General features: G+C 42.8%; 1 protein-coding gene across 2 annotated transcripts; it reads right to left on the bottom strand.

The window, feature by feature from the left end:
• Window positions 1-1,006: 1,006 nt before the first annotated feature.
• Window positions 1,007-12,581, bottom strand: PDIK1L (PDLIM1 interacting kinase 1 like). 2 transcript variants are annotated; one of them, XM_047792709.1, is made up of 3 exons: window positions 12,214-12,581; window positions 9,427-9,728; window positions 1,007-4,773 (listed from the first exon to the last, which is right to left on the bottom strand). In XM_047792709.1, the coding sequence occupies exons 1-3, from the start codon at window positions 12,458-12,460 to the stop codon at window positions 4,033-4,035; spliced, it is 1,290 nt and encodes a 429-aa protein (XP_047648665.1). In that variant the 5' UTR covers window positions 12,461-12,581; the 3' UTR covers window positions 1,007-4,032. The 2 variants fall into 2 exon arrangements, with proteins under 2 accessions (XP_047648665.1, XP_047648666.1); XM_047792710.1 differs by lacking the exon at window positions 12,214-12,581 and adding an exon at window positions 11,718-11,835 and having other exon boundaries at window positions 1,128-4,773.
• Window positions 12,582-27,250: the final 14,669 nt, after the last annotated feature.

Here is a 27,250-nt window from a genome sequence, read left to right as displayed (position 1 = left end):
CATTGCACCAAGTACTCTTCATCCTCAGTTTATTCTGGAGAAGGCATACATAATAAAACCTATAAAAGAAAGGAAAAAAGTGGTTCAGATGATTTTTATAGAAAAGAAACCATGGCAGAGTTCCCGTCATGACGCAGTGGTTAACAAACCCGACTAGGAACCATGAGGTTGTGGGTTTGATCCCTGGCCTTGCTCAGTGGGTTAAGGATCTGGTGTTGCCCTGAGCTGTGGTGTAGGTTGCAGACGCGGCTCGGATCCCGCGTTGCTGCGGCTCTGGCGTAGGCAGGCGTCTACAGCTCCAGATTAGACCCCTAGTCTGGGAATCTCCATATGTCACGGGTGCAGCCCTGGAAAAAGACAATAAAGAAAAGAAACCATGGGCCCAAAGTTATAGATAGAAAAACTGTACCCTCTTAGTATATTTACAATACTTCATTCTGAGTATGGGATACATTTCCAGCTTAATGAGATAGAAGAAAAAAAGCATTTATTTCAGGCAATACAGGTTCTTCTAATACAGTGAGCATTAAAATTTTAGAGAACTTGAAATGCTGAAACTCCTATAATCCAATCATCTTTTCCTCAGCAACAGTTTCCATTACAGAAAGTTTCCTTTAGTAGATAAGGCTGAAAATGACATTGTTTCAAATTTTATATGCTCTAGGAGTTCACATCGTGGTGCAGCAGAAACCGAACCGCACTATGAACCCTGAGGTTGTGGGTTCAATCCCTGGCCTTGCTCAGTGGGTTAAGGATCCAGCATTGTTGTGAGCTGTGGTGTAGATTGCAGATACGGCTTGGATCTGGCCTTGCTGTGGCTCTGGTGTAGGCCGGCAGCTACAGCTCCGATTAGACCGCTAGCCTGGGAACCTCCATATGCTTCGGTGCTGGCCCTAAAAAGACAAAAGACAAAAAATAAATAAATAAACAAATTTTATATGCTCTATTTTATGTTCATGAAGTAAATCATTATAGAACTACTAAGAGAGCCATCAAAGCAGCAATGTAGAATTTCCAGGGTTTTTTTTTTTGTTGAAACTCACTTTATTTAAAAAAAAAAGTCATGAACAATAAATTACAATCATTTCCCCCTTTTATAAATTCTTCATAAAATATATTTGACAATTTTAAAAGAAAATTTCAAAAGTTGCTTTCATTTTTGAAGTGCTGATGACTTATTTTTTGACCATTTTGTCATGCTGGTGAATTATCTGTAGCTGCTACAATAGTTTGATTGATAAACATTTTACAGTTAAAAACAACAACAACAACAACAAAGAGGAAAAAACAGACCAGCAGAAAGAACTATTCAGTGTGCTATTTATCTGACACTTAACACTTAACTTCATCATAATGACAAAGTATCCCTTAGCACCAAAAAACTACAGGAACCCCATCTTTCTAAGTGACAACTAGTGCAAAATAACATTCTAGGAACTAACTGTACAACCCCATTTTTAACTGGCCACAGCTGCCTATAAGCTTATTTGAAATATTTGGTCTTTTTTCAATTAAGACAAATTTCATAAAACACTATAAACCATGGCAAGAGACTCTATGAAGAATAATTGTTTATTGAGTACCTATTATGGGCAAGGCACTGTGCACAAATTCTTGCTTTCATTTTTCCTCTGGCAAATATCCAGGAATTTCTAAGTACCACTAATCATCTTTTATTTCTTGTTCCTGTCGAGAAAAGTTCCGAGGCCACAAGCCATTTTTTAATTGTCATTTTATCAACTGATCCTTAGTGCCAAGCACACAGTAGGTACTTAATAAATTCCTCCTGACTGAAAGAACAAATAAAGACAAAGAATTTACCATCATTTTTCTTGGTATTATAGGCTATTTTAGAATACAAGGACTTGAGAAAATTTCAGAAGAAACTTCCTGGTTACCTCACTTCTTTACTGCCAATGAAAGAAGGAATTCCACTTCACAGGTAAAATAAAATATTTTTCAAAATAAGTTATAATCATTAACTATTTTAAATGAGGCAGGACCAAAAACTATGTACTTAGGAAACCATGACATGTAGATATTTGAAGAGCATATGAAGCATTGGCATACCATCACCTAAATCATCATGAATCTCTGCTGAAGTGCCATGTTATTGATGAGACATTATAATGACGCTTTTTACTTCCATAAATTCAATCCTCTTGGCCAGATCTGTATTATACTAATTTGGCAATCCAGAGGGTCAATTATCATGAAGTTCCAGTGTATTTCCACCTCTAATTTCCAAAAGAATTCTTATATTTATTAGCTTGAAAGTAATGTTAAAAGGATATGACTTTTTTCATTTAAAAGGTTTTATCCTTTCAGTCCAAATTTTAAACTTCCAGACCAAGTAATGCATAGTTCAGAAATTTTATGTACTCCAATTTTTTGTGCTTTTTCACCTTTTATAGTCCCCTGAACACATTTTAAATAAGAAGATTACGATAGCAATATTCCAAAAGTTGTGGAAGTTCAAAAAGGCTGAGGAGACTATCTGAACTATCAATGATTTCAATATTTCTAATACTTTTTTTTAAACTTTTGACCAAAGACTCTAGTGCTTTATAAAGATTAACCTATATACAATGTTCTTAAATTATTAACAACCTTAAAGGCTAATGTACTGTTTTAGGAAAACTTTCTTCCCTTAGATTTGAACTATCTGCATTTACAGGAAGACAAATTGGAGATAACCATAAGGGGTTACAATCAAACCGACTTCAAGAAAAATAAGTCTACTGGTTCTTGACATAGACCATACCAAGTGATTGTATAAAACTGATAACTTTTCTATTTGAAAGATAATTGATGCCACAATATTTTACCCATTTGCCAAGCTGTATAGGTATCATCTCCCACTTTAGAAAAAGGTGATCAAAATTGAATACAACCATATCATTACCATTCCTGTGTCAAATTAGATGAGAGAAAATAGCATTAGTGCCAAAATGAAAGGAATTCCAGTGATTAAACAAGAGACCATATTAGGGCAGGCAATGTGAGGGTAGAGCTCATTTGGTTTCTTCAACTTTACGCTGAGGCTTAGACAAAATCTTGAAATCAAAAACTAATTTATCATGTACTACAGCTCATATACAGCAAAGTTTTCAGCAACAGAAGAATCTTGTGTTCAGATTTATATCAGATTGTAGATGCTCAAGTGCAGACATGTCCTAATGCAGTGGTTTAATTGGTTAATTGAATGCTTTGTTACCTGAAGAAAGTATGACTGAATCATCAATGTCCTTGCCAATTTGCTATCACATGACTGCATGGCTAATTCAACTCCTGCAGCTATAGGGCACTGGAGAGCTCATACTTCAGCAGCTTTGGATCACTTAATTTCACTCATGCTTAATCAGATAATTTTAGACTCTCCAAAACGATGCCTTAAAAAAAGCTGTATAATATTACAAAAATAAAAAAAACAGTATGATTTCATTAGAGGGAGGGACAGGGTAGGAAGATAAGGGAAGGTTCTTTTATTTTTCATCACTGATTTCACCAGCAAATCTCAAAAACCCAAACCTACATCAAATAATTTAAACAGAAGTGGCATTTTTTTCATATGGAATGCAAAATGCACACATTCACATACTTACATATACATAAATATATACATATATGTTTCCTTTACAAAGCTTCAAAGGTTGCACTACCAGCATGCAAACCTCTTCTTCCATGGAAATTCCTAATACTGACAAGGAATGTCTAAAATACTTAGAGACATTTTCCAGAAAACTGGACTCTTTTTTTCTTGGCTCTTAGAGAATTTTCCTGCCACACTTCTACCAATGATCATTTAAAAAAATTTACACCTACATTGGTAATACACATTTAAAACATATTAACAAAGTGGCCAGCTTGGACTTAAGAGAAATGAGGAAAAAAAAAAAATTCCATGATAAAATCTAAACCCTTAGAAGGTGGAGTTTAGCTTTTTATATTCTTTTTCAGCCACATTATGTTGCATCACTGTTAAAACAGAAGCAGCATATCATCCAAGATATTTGCAAATAATATAATGTGTCACGTTTCCCAGCTGCTATCTTTAAATGCAATTTGTACTAATCTGAGTTCTAGTTCAAAAGCATCTGGACGATCCTGAGGGTTTGCAGCCAGCATTTCTTTAATCAGTTGTTTCATTCGCCCATTCATAGATTTTTTCTTCACAGGAATGAGAAGTTCCATTTTGGGATTTTCCAGAAGCGCCTCCCCAACAGGTACAATCTCAGTGCCTTGTTTTACATAACTCCCCAAGAGTTCTTTCTTTGTCTCTGTATCTATGAATGTGATCCTTTCCAGCATTGCCCAGATGATAATCCCCAGAGCAAAGATGTCAGCTTTTGCTGTATAATGTCCCTCCCACACTTCAGGAGCCATGTAGAAATCTGTTCCACATGCTGTGGAAAGGAAACACTTGTTTACACTGACAGGTTCTTCTGGGTTCTGTCCAGATGCTGAACAAACTTTACTTAGACCAAAATCGGCCACTTTCAGTGTAGGTTCCAAGTCACTGGTATCCAATCTGCTTTGAGAAATCAAGATGTTATCAGGCTTGAGATCTCGATGGATGATCTGGTTTTTATGCAAGAAAGCCAGGGCACTGCTCAGCTGAAGCATGAAGCTGGTGTTAGTTTTACGATTGGGTTTCCTAGACAACAGATACTCATTCATATCTCCTCCGTCACAAAAATCCATCACAAACCACAAGTAATAGGCGCTTCGGGGATCAAAGGCAATTTCTCCTTTTAGTGAAGTCTCTACAAGCTATAAGAAGGGGAAAAACAGATTATAATTTCTGCACAGTTTATACCATTCGACTATAGAGAAAGAGTTACTGGTTAAGTTAGTCTCCAATTTGAGGTGGAAATTCCATGTATAACTTATTTGGTCAGTGCTTTCAGATGTGTATTTTATTTTAAACTTTAGCACTTCAATCTATCCCTAACAAATCCACATCAAATCTCCAAGTCAAGAGGTAAAAACTTACTTATAAATAGCTTTATTCTGAAAAGCATCCAACTGGCTATGCATTTTCTGCATGTGTTAGTAGAGCTGAACTCTAACCACCTAGCTAATAGCTTCCTGAAAAGATCAAAGTTTCAGCAGCTAGACCTGGGAGATTGCCAGCTGGAGTATAAACATCAATTTGGAAATTCTATTCCATGAAGCTGCCTGAAATCTACTTCTTGCTATCAGTATAATCTGTGAAATTGAGAAAAAGATGATCAAGAAACTAGTTGTTACAGAAATATAGTACTCCTGTAGCCACTGATAAAAATAAAGATTGATGTCATTACTACATAAACTTCTATAGCAGAATGCAAATATGCTTGCTATCTCTATCATTAGACGACTTCTAGAAACCAATTTATAAAAACCACATGCATTTTGACATAAGGATTCAAATCTGATTTTGTATTTGTTTGATACAACCTGAAAATCTAATGACCCACTGTTTTACTTGTATCATTATCTAATTATAACTCTATTTGAAATTCAAGAATATTAATTACTTCACTGAACATGAAGTACCATTCTTAAATATAGTGCTTTGAAAGCACTTGTGTGGTATCCTTTTCATACCCACAGGTTGAACAGAAACCCAGTAGGGAATGTGAAGAGTTGCTGAAGAGTGAGTGAACTGCTAATTTTATGTTTACATCAACTAGTATTTCCTTTTGCCATTTTTGTGGGGAGAGGCAAAGCACACCTCTCCATACCATCTCCCCCATGGCAAACTGCCATAATTGCAATGGTCTGCAGATATCTTTTTTGCATGCGTTTTCCTTATTGTATGAGTTTGCCCCATTGAGAAAGAAAATGATAGGAGGTCCAGATCACATAATTATTTACCAGGTGCCCTATTACTAAACATGCTGAGATTAAAGACTACTGCCATCACTCTTCTTTCATTTCTTCTCTTCTTCTGTCTTCATTCTCAAAAGCAAACTTCCTAAATAGCTTGGAGCAATGCAGAGTTCCAGCATTCAAATAATGGTTTAGAATTCAGCCAGATAGTAGATATTTCAAGCTTGACAAGTCACATAAGGTCTCTGTTCCATATTCTTCCTTTTTCTTTAACGACTCTTAAAAAAATGTAAAAGCTATTTTTAAATATCCAGGCCATATAAAAACAGACTAAGGGCCATAGTTTGAGGGCCCCTGGTTGAGAGCTTCAGAAATACAGAACCCAATCTGCTTATTTTCACGTGTAGAGGGTGTTAACCACTGGTCCTCTTGCCTAAAGTCTGTTAATAGCTTCCCTGTTCCCTTAGGATATAGTCTAAGCTCTTTAACATGGGCTATGGGATTCTGAGTGTTCTGATCACGCTGTTCTTTTTAGCTTCATCTAAAACAACTCTCCCTGTACACTGCAGTCTTATTACCATCTTTGAATTCTTAGAATGCTTCATGCTTTTTTGTTTCTAGACATTTTGTATGTATAGTTCTTCCTGCCTGGGATGTTTTCTCACTCACTCACTTGGTTAACTCTTTTCCCCGCAAGCTTCAGTTGAGACAGTTCATAATTCCCAAAACCCAGGATTATGTCAGGTTCCCTACTGTATGTGCTTATACCATCCCATATTTTTCATTCATTGCGCTCATCACAAGTATACAGGCCGGCTACTAAGTTCCTATGCGTAAGATGTATCCCGTTAATTGTTTGTTTTACATTTCCTCTAGGTGAGGTCTTTAGCTGTCAATGAATGACTGAATGAGAACAAGGAAGATATATAGAAAAACATAGAGAAAAATAAATATTTATGTAGCAAATGGTAAAGACCTTGTATAGGAACTCTGTGGTCACACTACAGGTTTATCTTTTCTAGATGTAAATATTGGTTGTCTTTACTACTAGTGTAAATTTGCTAATGTATTGATGAATGTCTGATTAACTAAATAAATCCATAGGAAAGACAATTTTAATAGAGCTACCTATTATTGAATACTTCCTATGTGCCAAGTATTGTAGCTCCATCACCTCTAATTTTGATAATTCCCATGGAAGGTAGAATTATTCCTTACACAGGAATATACAGATGCTGGGAAAAGGTGGGTTATTCATCCAAGGTCATAGAGCTAGCAAAAAGTGCCACCAGTCAAATACAGGTGTATCAGGCTTTGAAAAGATGAAAGAGATTACTAAACAAAAGGTACTTTAGATTTAAAAACAGAACAAAACAAAACATTGAATCAAGTCTGGAAGTACTTGACGTCTTTTTTTTTCATTTTTTAAAGTTTTATTGAAGCATAGTTGATTTACAATGTTGTGATAATTTCTGCTGTACAACAAAGTGATTCAGTTATACATATACACACTACATCTTAAAGTCTTGAAAGATTTGCTAGCTAATGGCTAGTTACTAAAATGGTTGCTTGATATAGACTCAAGGATACCATCAGCACTAAGTCACATGTTTTAATGTCTTTGCATTTGTAGTCCAAAAGAGATTATGCATCTCAGTCTCCAAAAATTCAATGCAAAGTCCAGCAAGTTTCTATCTACTTTTAGGAGGGAATGTGGTAAGAATGTTTCTGATACTTTCTATCATGACAACCTACATAATAAGCACTTTCATTTATTTATTTATTTTTTGGCTGTACCTGCGGCATATAGAAGTTCCTGGGCCAGGGACTGAATGAACCCATGCCACAGCAGTGACAATGCCAGACCCTTAACCTGCTGAGCCACCGGGAACCAGTAGAAAAATAAATAATAAAACAAATAAAGGCTGAGTAGTTGTGTTTTATACTTCCTGCTTTAAAAGTGAGAGAATTTCAGGGTATAGCATGCTAAACTTGCAGTATAAATTAGGTTCTCAAGATTAATATTTGTTTATCATACTATGAAACTTGCAAGTTTCTAGTTACACAGATTAATGTGTTTTGTTGTTTCTGGTCCAAAAGCTTTTGGTGTTTTAAAACAGATTTTTGTATCCTGATGGTAAGTCCTGAATTTAGATACACTCATGGAAAGTTGTTTCCTATTCTAAGAATGATTAGACTTAAATTTTGCTCTGGCCTTTAACTAGCTATGTCTTTTTTTTTTTTTTTTTTTGCTTTTTAAGGCCGGATGTGCGACATATGGAAGTTCCCAGGCTAGGGGTCGAATTGGAGCTGCAGCTGCCAGCCTACACCACAGCTATGCAGTATACTTAACCCAGTGAGTAAGCCTAGGGATTGAACCTACATTCTCATGGATACTAGTTGGGTTTGTTATTGCTGAGCCACAATGGGAACTCCTAGCTATGTCTTAAGAATCTTTTCTCTTCATCAAGTATAGAACTACTACAGATTCTAATCTACAGAAGTCAATCTAAAAAAAACCCAAACCAAACCAAACCAAAAAACCCCCCCCAAAACAAAAAAACCTTTTCTATTTTCCTACATTAATGCTCTCCCCAGGTTTACAGAAGCATAATTTGGAGGCAAAAGTGTAATTTGGAAGTTAAGTTGGCCCAAGTTTTAGCTGTCAGTGTCCTATGTTTAGCTCTCAGTTTTGCCACTTGCTATATGATTCTGGATAAATTCATTATCCATTCTAAGCTTCAGTTTCTTTTAATGACAATAATAGTATTTTCCTCATAAGATTGTTCTGAGTACAGAACATAGAATGAGTAGGAATCCAAATGTTAGCTATTAGCATTGCTAGTATCATTCATGTGATAAGCCACATACTGGAATTGCATGGTTAAGAAATTAAATAACCCTCTGAAACAGCAGAGGCTTATATTCAAGCCAGTGGTATATGAAGAAATGCCCAATTACCTATGTGTACTGCTATTGGTTGTGAAGTTTTCCCCTTTCTTCTGTCTTTAGTTCCAAAAAAATTGATTTCAAATAAGTGAACTAGGAGTTCCCATCGTGGCGCAGTGGTTAACGAATCCGACTAGGAACCATGAGGTTGCAGGTTCGGTCCCTGCCCTTGCTCAGTGGGTTAACGATCCGGCGTTGCCGTGAGCTGTGGTGTAGGTTGCAGACGCGGCTCGGATCCCGCGTTGCTGTGGCTCTGGCGTAGGCTGGTGGCTACAGCTCCGATTCAACCCCTAGCCTGGGAACCTCCATATGCCGCGGGAACGGCCCAAGGAATAGCAAAAAGACAAAAAAAAAAAAAGTGAACTAATTAGACTCCAGTCTTGATCACTTCTCTAGCTCCTATGTTGCCCTATTCCTATGCAGATTGGCAAGTATCATGGCCTAACAGGTGGCTTATGTTATTTTTAGGTATTTGCATCACAGGTTTAAATAAAACCTTGTTTTAAAGCAAACATCTACTCAATTCTTGGCAAACCCTTATCTATTGCTCACTATATAAACACCTGCATTAAAAAGTAGTTCATTTGACTCTTTCATTCCTCTTATTGCTGACCAATGTTATGTTCCAATCATTTCTATTCCCCATTCAACCACACATACCTGTAAATAAAGGGAAGAATTAGAGCCGTGGGACATCTTTTGCACCATCCCATCTTTTTGTAGGATGCATTCCTCCAAGTGAATCACATTTGGATGTTGGCTCTTGATACTGCTTAGTGCCCAGAACTCACGAAGGGCTAGTTCAACATTTTCAGGTGCATGGCATCGAATTTTCTTCACTGCCACCCGTGCAGAGGTCTTTCTGATGACTGCTTCATATACAACACCGTAACTACCTCGGCCTACCTCCCGTATTAGATCGTACTTTGGCTGGCTACTCACCATCTTCAAGGTCAAGGTTTCTGGAAAAATCAACAAAGTGCTCTGTTGAAATTAAGTATACCTACTGGCTTGTATTTCTTCTTATATACAATTAAGTTATCATTTGTCTCACTCTTTGCAGTGCTTGAATGTATTTGCTATACCTTGAGAAAATCTAAATATTTTAGTAATAATGGTAGAGCAGCTAACACTAATGTAGTACTTACCACGTATCAGGAACTGTTCCAAACACTTTATATCATTGAGTTCATTTAATCCTCACAACAGCATTATGAGGTAGATACTATTATGGTCCTTTTATAGATGAGGAAACTAAAGCACAGAGTTTAAGCAACATGCCCAATGTCAAACAGCTAGTAATTGGTGGGCCTGGGATTTGGAAAGCAGACCATCTGGCTCTGAAATTCTTAATTTTAACCACTACACTATACTGTCTCTTTCATGAACTGCTTCAATACATCACTGTTTAAAATAAATTTAAAAATTCAGCATTATTATTTACTGATCATAAAAAAACAAACAAAACTCCAGCTTCCCCTGAAAACTGACACACACATAAAAGGCCATAAAAATGGCAAAACCAAAACCAAACCCTCAGAGTTATAAATACAAACACCTGGCTTATGCTTAGGGACTGAAAGTGAACCAGATCACAGAAGTGAAAATGTGTAGTTGTTATTATTTAAAAGTAAATGGTCAAACTGTATATGTTCCTAGGTTAATTTTGTTTATGTTATTTCCTTATTTCTTGCAAAAGGAAAATAACATTTGTGGAGAAAAATGTTCCTTTAAAGATATAGTAAGCTACTTAGAATATGATTACCTTTCTGTTGTTGTTTTAACGATAGCTATTCAGATCTAGGTCATTTTTCCCAACGAAAACTGTCTTGCAAATTAAGGGGTTCTCTGAGGGAGTTCTTTGGAATTAAACTTGATAAACTATTTAAAGGCACGAGCAAAGGCCCTACACGGAAATGCTCACGTGTTGAATCAAGAGTGTCTAAAGTGTGCCTCCTCACGCTCCAAAGGATGTCAAAATTCTAACGAGCTTCAGGAATAAATTCTCATTTGTAGACTGCCACCATGGGCAAGTAAAGTCACCTGAGACTGTACAATTTTTACACTGTACAGTCTGTGGGAACAAAAAGCTGTTGACACTAGAACCTGAGAAGTTAGGATCAGCTACTTTAAGTCTGTAGGATAGATTTAATAAAGAAAACGAAAGCTTCTGAGATTGCATCTTAATCCTACTTCCTCTCACTGGACACCCACTCATCAAATTCCTACTCTATTTCCAAGCATCTGATTTCCTGCCTCGGAGTCCTCTGCCCCAACTACACAGTGGACATGCTTTCCTGCTCTCCGTGGATCGCCAATTACTATCCATCTCAAAGGGGCTCGTGTTTTTGAAGCCGACCCATATCCTCACACGAAAGAGCACCTGAATAAGGGGGAGGAGGTGTTTATGAAATCCTTGAGATCCGGGGTCAAAACCTAGCACCGTGAAGCATCCCGGGAGAACCTTGGTAATTTACGACGGCATCTCCCGGCCCTCGCGCCTGCCGGGCGCACGCAGCCCCGGACGCGGGCAGGCCAGGCAGTACACCTGCTGGCGCCCGGGAAGGGCCAGTCCTGGGCAGAGGTGCTGCCAGACGCGGCGGCTCAGGGCCCCGCTCATTGGCCAAGTATCAGGCCCTCCCCCTCCTCGGCTGCGTCCAGCTGAAACCCGGAGGGGATCCTCCAGGGGCCCTTCACCCCGAGGAGCCGGTCCTGCAGTTGCCCCAACTCCTCGGGGCCGGCGGCTGAGGCCCGGGGCCACGGGCATTAGAGGAGGCCGCAGCTGGGGCCGGTGGCCTGAGGGGTGCGGGCCGGAGGCCTGAGGCGCGCGGGGCCTTCCCCAGGATGACTCTGCTGACAGCTCTGTGACAGGACTCCTGGGGCCGGAGGCACGTGCAGGGCCTTCGGCTCTGCTGCAAGGCCTCTCTGCCAGGCCGAGGGGCCAGATTTACCTCAGGGTAGCCGCCGCCGCTTCTCCCTCTCACGGGCTCTGCAGGCCGCCATTATCGGGCAGCTCGCGCCTCCGCCGCCGCGGCCTCCAGTCAGAGGCCGGCGCGCGCCCCCGTGGTGCGCGCGGACACACCCCCTTACGCCGCCCGGCCCCGCCCCCCTCCGGCTTTCCGTAGCGCGAGCGGGGACGCCGAGCGCCAGTCCTATTGGGCGCGCGCCCGGCGCTCCGCTGGCTTCCTCCCGGCTCCCCTGGCTTTCAGGACACGGGAGTCGCGGAAGGGGTGCGCGCCCCGGAACGCACCACTCGTGCCCCTCCCCGCAGGGGTGGTCGGGCCCGGGAGTCGGAGGCCGCTGCATGCACGGGACTCGGTCGCCTTCCAGCTGCGGCAGGCTCGCACAGCCTGCGGTCCTGGGTGGTCCGCAGCAGCAGGTCCGGGCCTGGGGGTGCGTGCTGTCGGCGCCCTCCCCTCCCCCGCCCCGCCTCCATTCACGACCTACCGAGCTGCGGGCAGGTGTGCGGGGTCGCTGGGGTGGAACGCCTGGTGCATCTTCTTCGGCGCGGGCCTGAGATGCCTGCAGGATGCGGGCCTCTTCCGCAGGCTCGCGGGGAGGCACGGCCCGAGCTGGGAGGCCTGGCGTCCACCCCGCCGAGCGGGAGGCTGCACCTTTTGTCAGAGTCACTGAGCCATTTTTGAGGGCGGTGGAGTTGCCGAGGCAGCGGCGGCGCGGGGCTGGGTGCGATCATCTGGGAAGATGCAGTCCCCTGCCCCGCCGGCGCGGTGGTATCTCCCTTAAAGAAGCCGAAGCCGCATTGTTCCGGTGCCCGGCCGCCGCGAGTCACGGGCGCCCTGCCCCCAGTGGGGAGGAAGGGACCGTGGCGCCCGCACTTGGCCGTTGCCGCGCGCGCACGCCTACCCGGTGGCGGCACCCGCGGGCTCTTCGTGGAGGGTCGGCCTCCCCCACCCCCGCCCTGCGCGTCTAGAGGGGGAGGCCCGGGTTGGCGGGAGCCGGGATTGACAGCGAAGACAGCCGTTCTTGGGGCCCGACGGTCAGCTTGAGTCATTGGGGTACCCGACAGCTGTCAGCCAAATCCAGGGAAGCGTTCACCACATAGCCAGCCCGGGACTGTCAGTTGCTCAGAGACCCGGACCAATCGGTCGTTCGATATTTTATCTGCCAGAAACCTTCATTCCTTCTAAAATGATTTATTCTGCACCAACTATTTGTCAATAAAGTGGCTAGTCCTCCTCCCAGTGCTGTACAAGGCACGATGTGCAAAGAATCCCTGCTCCTGCCCTCAAGAATCAACCAATTACCCATTTTATTTTCTGTCCTCCACTTATGCAGCTTCTCTGCAAAGTCTGGGGCTGGGTTAAGTCTTTAAATGTTGTCTCCTAATCCCAACCAAACCCCACAAGGACAGGCTTTATGACGAATCTTGCTTTTACAGGTGAAAAACAAAAACAAAAACGGATCTTTGTCTTATTTGGCGAAAGTTGTCTGTTTTGAGAGGGGAGCACCTGCCTTGAATACCCACTCAGCTGGTGTGACCCCTTTACCCCCGCCCCTAAAACCCCCTGCTATGTAATCCCTTCAGGCTTTTGCCCTGAGTGCGAAGTGAGGTTAGCTGTCTCCTGGGAATACTGATGTATTCTAAGGCTTGCTTTCTACCCTTGAAAGTAGAGGGAAGGACTTCCCATTGTGTCTCAGCGGTTCAGAACCCAACTAGTATCCATGCAGATACGGGTTTGATCCCTGGCCTCGCTTATTGGATTAAAGATCCACGATGCCCATGAGCTGCAGCATAGGTCGAAGATGCAGCTTGGATCCCGGGTCACTATGGCTGTGGTGTATGTAGGCCCACAGCTGCAGCTCCGATTTGACCCCTAGCCTGGGAACTTCCATATGCCTCAGGTGCAGCCCTAAAAAGCAAAAAACAAAACAAAAAAATTACAGGGAAAATAGAGGGCTCTGTGTAGATAGTCAGCTAGACACCTGTGGGGTAACTGATCAGAATCAGGGGAGGGGTGTCTCTTGGTCAAAGGAGCCTTGTCCTTTTGTTTGTCTCAGTTTGTCTCAGTCATTAAATACAGGAATTCCTCTTCTCAAGCTGGCTGCAGAATTTGGAATCCACTCCCCAAACCCCAAAGTTAAGAAACTGACTCTAAAGTCTGTGAGGTAGATGTTTAAATAATTTGGCATGTCCTCTTTAGGAAAAAGATTACAAAATGAACCCATTGCTAGGGATTTGGAAAGGGTCTTTGTAAGTGAGGGACTCTGAAACTTAAGCTTCAGTATAAATCTGCTCTGAAAATTACATTATATGAGTATGTTTGCCAATAGGCTTTCTACTAGACTGAGAGTTCCTGGGGACAGAAACTTTGTCTATGATTCATTTCTCCAGGCTCCTCTATCTGCCAAAATTATGGTGCCAAAATACTCCGGAGGATAGAATTGCTATACATTGCTGATGGGAGGTAAAATGATGTAACTCTAATTAAGGAAATTTAGCAATCTATGGCCACATTGCATATGTATTTACTCTTTCACCCAGTAATCCTAGGTCAAGGCTAAACTTCTAGGAATCTTTTTTAGTGATACATTGGCAAAGTACTAAACACTGTGTATACAAGGCTATTCATTACGACATTTTGACAGCAAAAGGTTGGAAACTTCTCATGTGTCAGTAAGTAACTTGCTGAATAAATTATAGTACCTGTATAGGATGCAGTGCTATGTAGCTGTAAAAAATACATATGAAAGAGTTCTTATATGTACTGATAAACAGAACTAATATGTAGTGATGTCCACGTGTATTGTTAAGGGAAATAAGCAAGGTGCATAACAGTGTTTTATAGTATACTATCTTCTGTGTAAGTAGTAGGGGCATATAAATATGCTTTAATTGCTTATATTTAAAATTAAATAGTAAGAGTTCCTGTGTGGCTCAGAGGGTTAAGGATCCAGTGTTGTCACTGCAGTGGCTTAGGTCACTGCGGTGGCCTGGGTTTGATCCCTAACCTGGGAACTTCCACATGCCGTGGGTGCATCCCCTCAAAAAATGTTAAATAGTGAAAGAATAAACTCAGTCTTCTGAAACTTGTTTGCTATGTGGGATGGAGTGGGTAGGGATGGAAATGAGATTTCTATGAATGTTCCTTCTTTTATAGTTACTATTTTGGAAACTTGTAAATGTTGCATAGTTATAAAGCAAAGTTCAATGAAAAGAATAAGACATTATAAAAATTAAAAACAAATGGAAAGAAATGAAGTGGCATAACTACACAGAGAAAAGAATTTCAAGTAGCTTTACAAGTATTTTGACTATACCTCCCTAATGAGATATATCTAAGGACAAACTAGAACTGCATAGAAATATGAAATTGTATACATTAGTATTATTGTTAGTATTAATGTTAGTATTGCTATTTTGAAGCTATGATAGGTATATTTTAAGACAAAGCAAATTAAAGTAATTACATCAGTGGCATTGGAAATCCAGATTTTCAACATATGAGAAAAAGAGAAGTATTGAAGAAGCCCAGGGTGATCTTAGATCTGAGTTAGCAGAATGAATGAAATATGTATTTTTTCTCATAAAAAAAAGTATTTTCTAGTTCTGTCTGCTGAAAAGGCCTAGAAGCAATGACCAACCCAGTAGTAGTGAACACGCTTAGTGCACAGATTTAGTCCAAATCCCATTTTCCAGTTTAAAAGACAGTTAAAAATTAGAGAAAGTCAAGGATCCTTTGGTAAATGGCTGGCTCCAGATCTGGAGCAGGAAAGATGAAGTTGGATTGTCTTGTGCCTGAAAGCTAGGCAGCTATCAAAGACTATTAAGGCCATGTAAAAATGATGGAGGAACCAATACAAAGGGGCCCCACTCACCCAAGATGGAAGAATTTGAGCATTAAAAGAAAAATAATTACTTCAATAGATTGCAACACATAAAATACATAAAAAATCTATTAATTAGTGATACATAGGAAAACAACACATCTGTTACTAATGGAGTTTCATGGGGAGTTAACTAATTACTCTGAACATTGATAAAGGAAAATAAAAATTTTTCTGGTTTTCCCTTGATGAGTTGTAGTTCAGGTAACAAGATAGTAGATAAGAAAAATTTTGGTTTTTTTTGTTTTTGTTTTTTTTGGTCTTTTTAGGGCCTCACCTGAGGCATATAGAAGTTCTCAGGCTAGGGGTGGAATCGGAACGGCCTATACCACAGCCTCAGCAACAAGGGATCTGAGCCGCATCTGCAAACTACACCACAGTTCATGGCAACTCTGGATCCTTAGCCCACTGAGCAAGGCCAGGGATCGAACCCATGTCCTTATGGATACTTGTTGGGTTGGTTAACCACTGGGCCACAACGGGAAGTCCCTATTTTTTGTTTTTTTAGGGGTGTACCTGAGGCTTATGGAAATTCCTAGGCTAGTGATTGAATCAAAGCTGTAGCTGCCGGCCTATGCCACAGCCACAGCAACACCAGATCTGAGCCTAGTCTGTGACCTGTACCACAGCTCATGGCAACACAGGATCCTTAACCCACTGAGCAAGGCCATGATCGAACCCTAGTCCTCATGGAAACTAGTCCAGATTGTTACTGCTGAGCTGAGCCACTACGGGAACTCTGAAAAAGTTATTTTTAATAGAATTCCAATTGATATGCGCAGAAGCAATGATAGCATTAGGAAAGCACGGTTGTGCAAAACCTAATGAAATAACGACTCTAGGCAACAATCATGTGATGCTGAAACAACTGGATGAAAAATTGTTGGGAAAATTTATAATGGAGACATTAGGCTGACACTGGCTGAACCCATTGACCAAACTTAAAATCAGTAAGAGGGGGATACAGTGCTTTCCATGGAATATTCTTGCTTGAAAGATAAAAAAGAACCTAAGCCTAATCAAGCCAAGATCTAATTAAGTGTTTACCAGAAATATGGGGCATAGACAAACACCAAAATCAGCCAAACTCAAACTGTGGGACGTTCCACAGGACAAGTGACCTTATTTCTGCAACAAATTCATGGTATTGAGATTAAAAGAGAAGGTAGAATGTTAAAGCATAAAACTCAAAGACAGGAGTTCCTGTCATGGCTCAGTGATTAACGAATCTGACTAGGAACCATGAGGTTTCGAGTTTGGTCCCTGGCCTTGCTCAGTGGGTTAAGGTTCCAGAGCGCTGCCGTGAGCTGTGGTGTAGGTCACAGATGCGGCTTGGATCTGGCGTTGCTGTGCTTCTGGCGTCTACAGCTCTGATTAGACCCCTAGCCTGGGAACCTCCATATGCCGCGGTAGCGGCCCTAGAAAAGGCAAAAAGACAAAAAATAAAAAAAATTTAAAAATAAAATAAAATAAAACTCAAAGACACTTCTCAAACGCAACAACCTTATTTGGATATTCACTGCATCTTTGATACAATCAGGGAAATTTCAATATGAACTGATAGATTAAGGAGTTATTTGTTCTTTTTTGTTGGGTGTGATAATAAGATAGAGCCCGTGCTAATAAAAGTCGTTTTCAATTAGAAATGCTCACTGATGTATTCTGCATCAAACAAAATGAGGTTCAGGATATGTTTCAATATACCCCACAAGCACTATCGCAAAATGAGAGAGGCAGGAGGACTGGAAAAATATTGATAGTTGTTGAAACCTGGTGCTGGATACATGGGGTTCATTATGCTATTCTACTTTTTGTGTATGTTTGAAGTCTTCCACAATAAAAAGTTAAGACAATCGTGCTCAAAAAAATGGAATGTCTTCGATAGAGGGGAACTTGGATGTAGCGATCCTGTCCCCTGGTGGCAGGTTCTATTGGTGCAGCTTCTTAGCCACCTTAGGGCCGGTCTGAACTCCCAGACCTTGTCTAGTCCTGTTATTTAGCAATCTCACCAGAGCCCTACGAAGTGGATAGTTTTAGTGTATTACTTTACAGTCGAGGAAACTGAGACTCAGAGGGACTAATAAGGCACTGGTGGAGCCCAGAGTTAGAGTCCAGAGTCACATAAACTGCTGTTTCCAGAACTTACTTTTCCTATCCTAAAGGGGTCACAGTAGAGGCAAGTGGAGATGCCTTTATTAGAACAGGTCCACAAGAAATAGACCATCAGGGAGGAATTTTACTTATAAACTAGAGATAAATATAAGCAGGTAATGTAAGTGTAAATACGTAGTAGCTAATATTTGTATTACCTCCTGTGCCAGGCACTGTACAAAGTGCTGCTTATACATTATCTCATTTACTCTGAAGTTACCCTGTGAGGTACACTGTTACTACTCCCCTTTTACAACTGAGGAAACAGGTTCTAAGAGGTGAGAGGACTTGTTCAAAGTCACACAGCTAGGAAATGTCTGAACTGGAACTTGAACCGAGGTCCAACTATAATTCTTATGTGCTTTTTGACTATTTTTTGAGATATGGTTTACATACAGTGAAATGCTCACTTCTTAAGTGTATGATCCTTGTTTTTTAAAACTGTAGGAGTGATTGTCTCACTTTTTAGCATGAATGCAAATGTTAATTTTTTCCTGAATAATTTATTAATTTTTTCTAAGTAGGAATGGGAGTCAGGGAAGAGAGGAAATTGGTCAAGAAAGGGAAGGTAGACAGGTAAGGTTAAGGTTCACAGGTAGAAGGTAAGGTAAGGTAAGGTTCACAGTTCTACCTAGAGCTGACTATCCCTGTGACAATTTTCTTTTCTTATATAGAAGGGTGGCTCTTATTTTATCTCCTCTCTCCTTTTAGAAGACTTTCCATCATGCCCTCTTGGCCACTTAAGCGTGCGGTTGTGTTAGAGCTTCTCAAATGGGACGATTTGCTTTTGGGGGGACATTCGGCGATGTCTGGAGATGTTTTTGGTTATCACAACTGGGAGAGTATGTGCTTTAAGCTTCCTATAGGTAGACACCAAGAATGCTGCTAAACATGCTACAAAGCAGAGGACAGTCCACCACAACAAAGAATTATCCTGCTCAAAATGTCAATAGTGTAGAAATTGAGGACTTCCCCCTTGTGGTAACAAATCCGACTAGTATCCATGAGGATGCGGGTTCTATCCCTGGCCCTGCTCAGTGGGTTAAGGATCTGGCGCTGCCGTGAGCTGTGGTGTAGGCCCGCAGTGGCAGCTCTGATTTTCCCCCTAGCCTGGGAACTTCCATGTGCCGCAAGTGCGGCCCTAAAAAGACAAAAAAAAAGAAATTGAGAAATCCTGGTCTAAATAACAATCATTGACTTGCCAAACAAATGCCGCTCCAGGGCAAGTCTCTCTGTTCCCTTTTCCATCAGATTGCTGGCCCTAAATTCCTCCCTTAGAAATTCTGGCGGCATCACTGATGCTTTGTCAGAGACTTAGTTCCCTATGAAATCGTCTCACCCTAGACTAGCCACAAGATATTATCAAAATGCTACCAGATTATTAAGGGTGACTCACAAGGCCTACCCACCAGTGACTGGGGGAGCAGCTTCTATCCTGCCATTGCAGGGAGATTCTCCATCAGTGTTTCCTCCTCTTTCCTTCCCCAGCTGGGGGAGCCCCAGCCCCATATCTGTAAGGCAGACTGATGGAGAAACTCCTTTAAGTGGAGTGCCAGCTTTGGCGCTAACTTGCTGTGTGACCTTGAGCAAGTCTCCTTTCTGCTCTGGGCCCCATCCGCAAAATGAAGGATCTGCCCAGCTCATCTTTAAGGATTCCTCCAGCATTGACACTCTGATTCTTCCATCCTATCTCCACTATGCTTGTACCAAGAAGATTGAAATAGTCATTTCTTTTTTTTTGTCTTCCTTTTTAGGGCAGCACCTGCTGCATATGGAGGTTCCCAGGCTAGGGGTTGAATCAGAGCTGCAGCTACCAGCCTATACCACAGCCACAGCAATGCTGAACCCCAAGCCACATCTGTGACCTACATCTCAACTCTCAGCAACGCCAGATCCTTAACTCACTGAGTGGGGCCAGGAATCGAACCCCCATCCTCATGGATACTAGTCGGGTTTGTTACTGCTGAGCCACAATGGGAACTCCTGGGCACTGACTCTTTTTGGATCTGATTGGCTCATATAGGACTGTGGGCCCTTCTTTGCCCAAACTCCATGTCCTGGAGGATGGGGCTTACTCACTGGCTTAAATCCAGAGGCCAGGAGGGCAGCTGGCAAATGTCACTGCACATACCCCTCCTGAGGAGTCAGCTGGTATCTGACACATGATGGGCACTTCACTCATTAAGTCAATGGCTATTTAAGGAGTACCTACTATGTGCAAGAAATTATGATAGCTGCTGGTGAAAAGCAGTGAACAAGAAGACAGGGCTCCTGCCGTCATGGCCCTCATCGTCTAATGGGGAGATGAAACACCTAAATTGGTGAAGAGCGTATAACACTATTAGTGCCAGAAAGGGGTTACGTGAACCCAGAGGAGAGGACCCTGAGCTGTCCTACATGAAGGGTATGGGGGTGGGAGTCAGGGAATGCTTTTGAAGAGGTAGCATCAAAATTGAGACTTGAGTTTCTAAGTGAGACGTTTGGATGCTCTTTCAAGCTGACATTCTTTGAATATTTGGTCAACAGTTATTTAGAGCAGGCCTAACACTGCTACTGGGGAAAGGGCCGAGAAGGAAGTCCAGGTAATTGTATTCGATTATTTCACCTGCGGTGTATGGAGGACCCCAAGCAACATCAGATCCGAGCTGCGTCTGCGACCTGCACCACAGCTCATGGCAATGCTGGATCCTTAACCCAATGAGCAAAGCCGGGGATTGAACCCACATCTTCATGGACACTCTGTCACATTCTTAACCTGCTAAACCACAAGAGGAACTCCTGCACTTAGCTTTTTGATGGCTCTGAGCCATAGGGCTCAGGACAAACCTGTAGACCCCACGTAGCAAAATGAAAAAGGCCTGCTGCTCAATGTAGCACCAAATGTAGCTTAGGCTCACCTCTGACCTCCCAACCCAAAAGCCTTACCCGTATCCTCCTCCTAACAGTACGCAGAGCTCTCTCTGAAATGAGGGCTAGTGAATAGAATGTTCTCTAGCCTGTATGGAGTCTAGGAGCGAGGCCCTGTGCCAGGCACTGGGCGTGTGGCCAGGAACAAAACACACACAGAGCCTGTTCTTCCGGAGCTCACTTTCTTGTTTACTTCCATGAGTGAAAAAGAGACACGTAACATAGCTGGGGAAGTGCTATGAAGGAGACGCTCTAAAGGTCTTGAGATGTGTTAGTGGCACAAAGTGGTGTTAGGATGGGCCATTGGGGTCATGGAAGGCCTCTCAGAAGGGGACATTTATGCTAAGAAATGACTGGAGTTCCCACTGCCGTGCAGTGGGATTGGCAGTGTCTAGGGAATGCTGGGACTCGGGTTCAATCCGCACCCTGGCACAGTGGGTTAAGGATCCCATGTTGCTACAGCTGTGGCTTGGGTCTCAACTACAGCTCGGATCTGACCCCTGGCCCAGGAACGCTCCGTGTGCCAAAAATTAAAAAAAAAAAAAAGGAAATGACAGATGAGTAGCAAGTGGCCAAGTGAACCGTGAAGGGAAAAATACCCTGGGCAGAGGGAACAGACATGTCCCACTGCTCTACAGAGAGCTGAGGCGGGAATTTAAATCAGGAGTTGGGGGAAGCAATGGAGGAAGGGAGGTATTAGGAAGCTCCATTGTGGCTATAGTTACAAACCTTGTCTCCAGCCCAACTTTATCAGTAATAAAGCCTGTATCTTTCTCTCTCCATCTGCCTGATTTCCTTTCCTATTTCCTAACAGGTCCAGATCCCAACTGAAAGGGAAAGAGTCCCAAAATACCAACATAAGGCAGGGGCCAGATCCCGTAGGGTCAGGAGTCATTGAAGTTTTTAAAAATTGTGGCAAAATATGCATGACTTACAATTAATCATTTTTAAGGGTACAGTTCAGTGGCATTAAGTACATTCACATGGTTGCACAACCATCACCATTATCCGTGTCCAGAACTTTTTCATTTTCCCAAAATTAAACTCTGTGTCCATTAAACAATAACTCCCTGTTCTCTCTCCCCCTCAGTTCCTGGCAACCACTATTCTTCTTTCTCTCTCTCTGAATTTGACCACTCAAGGTAACTTAGGTAAGTGTTCTAGGATAATATAACGATATTTGTCCTTTTTCTCTGGACTCTCTAGTCTGTTCCATTGGCCTATATGCAATCTTTGTGCTGTACATTCAAACATCAAAAAAAGGGGAAAAAAGGAAACCCTAAAACTGAAAGCAATCTGAAAGTAATTTACTTCACCAATATGTCAAATTGATAACCTAACTTCGTAGAATTATTTCATGTGATGCTTCTGAAATTTACATACAATGAACTGCAGAGACCTACAATGTATGATTAGATGAATTCCAACATTTGTGTGTTCACCAAATATTCATCCTTTTGTGTCTGGCATGTTTCACTGCACATAATGTGTTCATTTCATGCAGTGTGTCAGAATTTCTTCACTTTTAAAGCTGTTTGTTCATCCGTTGATGGGCATTTGGGTTGTTGCCATACCTTGGCTATTATAATTCGTATGAACACGGGTGTGCAGATAAGGAGATCATTTTTTAAAGTTTCCTTGATGAACATCTTCCCCTTTCCTTTCTGTTTGTGATTCTTCTTGCAACATCATTTGGAAACAGCAGCTAACACTGACCGAGTGCTTATTCTGTGCCAGGCTTTACACTTAGGGAAATGTACACTTTGCATGTATTGGCTCATTTAATTTTCACAACAACCCTAAGAAGTGGGTATTTCTCCCCATTTTACTGATGGGGAAACTGAGGCACAGAGCGGTAAAAGAATCTGACCAAAGCTACACAGCCCTTAGTAGCAGTCTGGAGGAAGGTCCAATAGTGGTCTGGTTCCAGAAGCTGCCGGCTTAAGCACGATGCTGCTTGCCACTCAAAACCTAATGTTGGGAGTTCCTGCTGTGGCACAGTGGGTTAAGGATCTGGCATTGCTGCAGCCGTGGTGAATGTCAAAGCTGCAGCTCAGATTCAGTCCCTGGCCTGGAAGCTTCCATATGCCATGGGTGCAGCCAAAAAAAAAAAAAAAAAAGAAAAAAGGGAAAAAAGCTAATGTCAAAACCCTAAGTTTTGAGGCCTTTGTGACTGTGAGCCTGTGGACAATGAGCCCCTTTGCTCTCCTCTCCCTGGGATGGACCCTGTCTCCTAGGAGGCCCCCAGTAGTCGAGCACTTCAAAGGAGTGAAGAGGAAGAGAACAGGTGAGCAAGGGGTGGAGGCCTGTCCCCAGTAGAGCCGTGTCCCCTTCCCCCACCCAGGAACAGAGGTTCCTGTCACCTGATTCCCCACCCGGAAGCACCCCTGTCCCAGGCTGGGCTGTCACAAGGCCTGGGTCAACAGGCCTAGTCCTGCCATCCACTTCCTGGAAGCTCCCCCTCCCCCACATCCCATGCCCTCCCAGTCACTCTGTTCCTGGAAGTTAAAGGAACTGGGCTGCCTTGTTGAGTGTTTATGTGGCTGGAGCAGGACGTCTGTCTTTGGCTCTCACCACCCAGGAGAGGGCTGGTGCTGCTGGCAGATAGGATTTGAGTTTCTGCCCAGCTGCTCACCTGCTGTGTCACCCAAGGCACGTTACTTGACCTCTCAAGAGCCTCAGTTTCCCCACATAAAAAATGGAGATGCTAAAAGCACCTGAAGGGGAGTTCCAGTCCTGGCTCAGCAAAAATGAACCTGACTTGCATCCGTGAGGACGCATGTTTGATCCCTAGCTTCGCTCAGTGGGTTAAGGATCCAGTGTTGCCATGAACTGTGGTATAGGTCGCAGATTCGGCTCGGATCCCGAGTTACTGTGGCTGTGCTGTAGGCTGGCAGCTGCAACTCTGATTTGACTCCTAGCCTGGGAGCCTCCATATGTCACGAGCGTGGTCCTAAAAAGACCAAAAAATAAAAATAAAATAAAAGCACCTGAAGGGATCCAAGGCAAGCAGGTGGATGGTGCATTTGGCACTCCGCCTGGCACCCTAGAGCACTCAGAACAGGGTAGCTATGCTTATGATTATTATCTGACCCCCTCTCATTCTCTTCAGGGCCCTGGAGAGATGAGCCGAAAAGGCATGCAAATGTTTCGGCTGCCAGGAGGGAATGCCTTTCTAATCAGTGCAAACGTCAGAGTCCAGTTATTAATACCCAACCGGCCGGCCCCACCAGCTCTTGGATTTAGCATTCCAAAGACGAGGTGGAGGGGTGAGGAGGGTGGAGCTGGGGAACAGGTGGCTGAGGGCGGAGAGGAGCCCTCAGTCACTGTGGGATCAGCCCTTTCCGGCCTTGCAGACACCACTTGGCCCCTTTTCCCGCCAGACACCCTCCACCTGCAGTCTAGGGTCTGGGAAGGTGTGAAATTCCTGCATGAAGTCAAGCTCCAGGCAGTCAAAATCTCAGTCCCCTAAGGACACAGCCCTTCCAGGGATCCAATGCCCAAGTGAACAAGGCCCCCCACCTGTGCCCCCGGAAGAGAAATCAACTCACAAAATCATGAAATGTTAAAGGTGGAAGGGGGCTGAGAGCCCCCAACCCGCCCCAGGGCCTTATTGCTCAGCCTCTGGGCTCAGACAGACCAGGGTGACTGGGAAAATCTATTACCTGTTAACTGCTCACTGGGAAGGAATAATAACAATTTTCAAGTCTTTCATGTTATGTAAACATTTTCATTTGGCTGTTGAAAGAAGAAATGTAATTATTGATAGAAGCACAGGGCTTAGTGTGCCATGCGTCCTGTAAAGTGTAAAGAGTAGGTGTTAGCAGCCTAACCTCTTTTACACATGACTTCCTTCTTATTCCTTCTCGTATGAGCAGCAGACCTCAAGGAACACAGATCTTCCAGGAATTTTCCATTCCCCCACCCAAGGTAACAATTTTACCAGACAGTGCTTCTTTGTTTTCTTAAATGACTTAAAAAAAATAAACAACCTTAGGAGTTCCCTTTCATGGCTGAGTGGAAATGAATCTGACTAGCATCCGTGAGGACACAGGTTTGATCCCTGGCCTTGCTCAGTGGTTTAAGGATCCGGCGTTGCCGTGAGCTGTGGTGTAGGTCATAGACTCGGCTTGGATCTGGCATTGCCGTGGCTGTGGTGTAGGCCAACAGCTACAGCTCTGATTCAACCCCTTGCCTGGGAACCTCCATATGCTGTGGAGGCGGCCCTAAAAAAACCAAAAGAAAAAAAAACACCTTGATTTTTTTAGAGCATTTTTACGTTCATAGTAAAAGGGCAGAATGTACAGAATCCCCGCACACCTGTGTCTTGCCCAACCCCAGCCTCCCCCACCGTGGACGCCGTGCATCACACCGTGTGCATTTGTTACAGTCAATGAACTGGCACAGACATATTATTATCATCATCCAGGGGGTTCCCGTTGTGACGCAGTGGAAATGAATCCGACTAGTGTCCAAAGTCCACAGTGACATCCCTCTTTGTGTGTATGGGTTTTGACAAATGTATAATGATATGTAGCTGCTGTTATAATGTCATACAGAATATTTTCACTGCCCCAAACATTCCCCGTACCTCACTTATTAATCACTTTCTCTCCCCAGTCCCCAGGCAGCCACTGAACTTTTTACTGTCTCCATGCTTTTGCCTTTTACATAATGTCATGCTTGGAATTATGCAGTCTAGTGTTTGTGTTTTTTTGTTTGTTTGTTTTTTGCTTTTGTCTTTTTAGGGCCACACCTGTGGCATGTGGAGGGTCCCAGGCTAGGGGTGGAACTGGAGCTACGGCTGCTGGCCTACACCACAGCCACAGCAACGTAGGATCGGAGCCTCGTCTGTGACCTACACCATAGCTCACGGCAACACCAGATCCTTAACCCACTGAGCAAGGCCAGGGATCAAACCTTCATCCTCATGGATGCTAGTCAGATTCGTTTCTACTGTGCCGCAACGGGAACTCCTTATCTTGTTATTTTAATTGGCAATTCCCTAATGACATTATGTTGAGTGTCTTTTCATATGCCTATTTGCTATCTAGGTATTTTCTCTGTTTTTTGTTTTTGTTTTTGTTTTGTCTTTTTTTTTGCCATTTCTTGGGCCGCTCCCTCGGCATATGGAGGTTCCCAGGCTAGGGGTCCAACTGGAGCTGTAGCTGCCAGCCTACACCAGAGCCACAGCAACGCAGGATCCAAGCCGCGTCTGCGACCTACACCACAGCTCACGGCAATGCTGGATCGTTAACCTACTGAGCAAGGGCAGGGATCGAACCCTCAACCTCATGGTTCCTCATCGGATTTGTTAACCACTGCGCCACGATGGGAACTCCGGTATTTTCTTTGTTGAGCTGTTCAGATCTTTTGCCCATGTTTAAACTAGGTGGTTCTTGTTTTATTAAAAAAAAATTTTTTTTTTTGGCTGCACCTGTGGCATGTGGAAGTTCCTGGGCCAGGGACTGAAACTGTGCCACAGCTTAGACAACGCTGGATCCTTAACCTGCTGGGCCACTGAGGAATTCCCAGGATAACAGTTCTTTATCAAATGTCTTTTGCAAATATTTTCTTCCAGTCTGTGGCTTGTCATCTCATTCTACTAATTGATTTTTTAAATTAATGATTCAATGTTATTTTCCCAGTCTCATTAAAAAGTATTCTCATAATTGTGTCATGTGAATAACAGAAAGGGTTGACTTTGCCAATGTCTTCATCTATGAGGGACCCCGCTTTTGACAAGTATATCAGGCAATGTGGCATCCTGCATGTTCCATTTTGCGGCCCAGAGAGGGAGTGTGACTGGCTGGAGATTGCACAGCATGTTCACTGAGACGATATGTCCATTTCACATGCACAACCTTCAAGGTAACCAGAGAACTGTCTTATTTGGTCTGTATGAGATTCCTGGAATGCGCTTTCTTTCTTTCTTTTTTTTTTTCCGTGACTTTAAAAAAGTTGCAGAAACTAATAATGTGACAGTAGATATTTTCTGAAAAGGAAAATATTTAAACCATCCACAATCACACCTTGATAAATCAATTGTTTCACTTTTCTGAGAATTTTTTCTATCTAGCGTATGTTGAGACAACATAGCATGTTAGTGTACCTGTAATTTTTTATTTTACTAGTTTTCAGGTTTCAGTTTTCAAAATGATATTTTAGAATGGTTGCATCATATTTAACCAGTTCCTCAAACACGCCAAGCTCACGGTGGCTCTGGAATGGGTTGCCCTGCAGCCAGCTCCTCCCCAGCATTCGGGTCACCTCCTCGGTGTCTTTCTTCCTTGAATATCTTTTCTAAAGCGGTCACCCTGATCGAAAGTCTTTCTCCAACCTGTTAGCCTGTTTTATTTTCTTGATATCATTTATTTCTACTGGAAATGCTTTTCTTTTCTTTTCTTTTTTTGCCTTTTTAGGGCTGCACCAAGGCATATGGAGGTTCCCAGTCTAGGTGTCGAATTGGAGCTATAGCTGCTGGCCTATACCACAGCCACAGCAACACAGGATCCAAGCCGTGTCTTTGACCTACACCATACCTCATGGCAACGCCAGATCCTTATCCCACTGAGCAAAG

The sequence above is a fragment of the Phacochoerus africanus genome, chromosome 8 (assembly GCF_016906955.1).
Source record: "Phacochoerus africanus isolate WHEZ1 chromosome 8, ROS_Pafr_v1, whole genome shotgun sequence".
Taxonomy (NCBI): Eukaryota; Metazoa; Chordata; class Mammalia; order Artiodactyla; family Suidae; genus Phacochoerus; species Phacochoerus africanus.
Note: the sequence above shows the minus strand (reverse complement) of the source record. Positions and strands in the feature narration are given on the sequence as shown.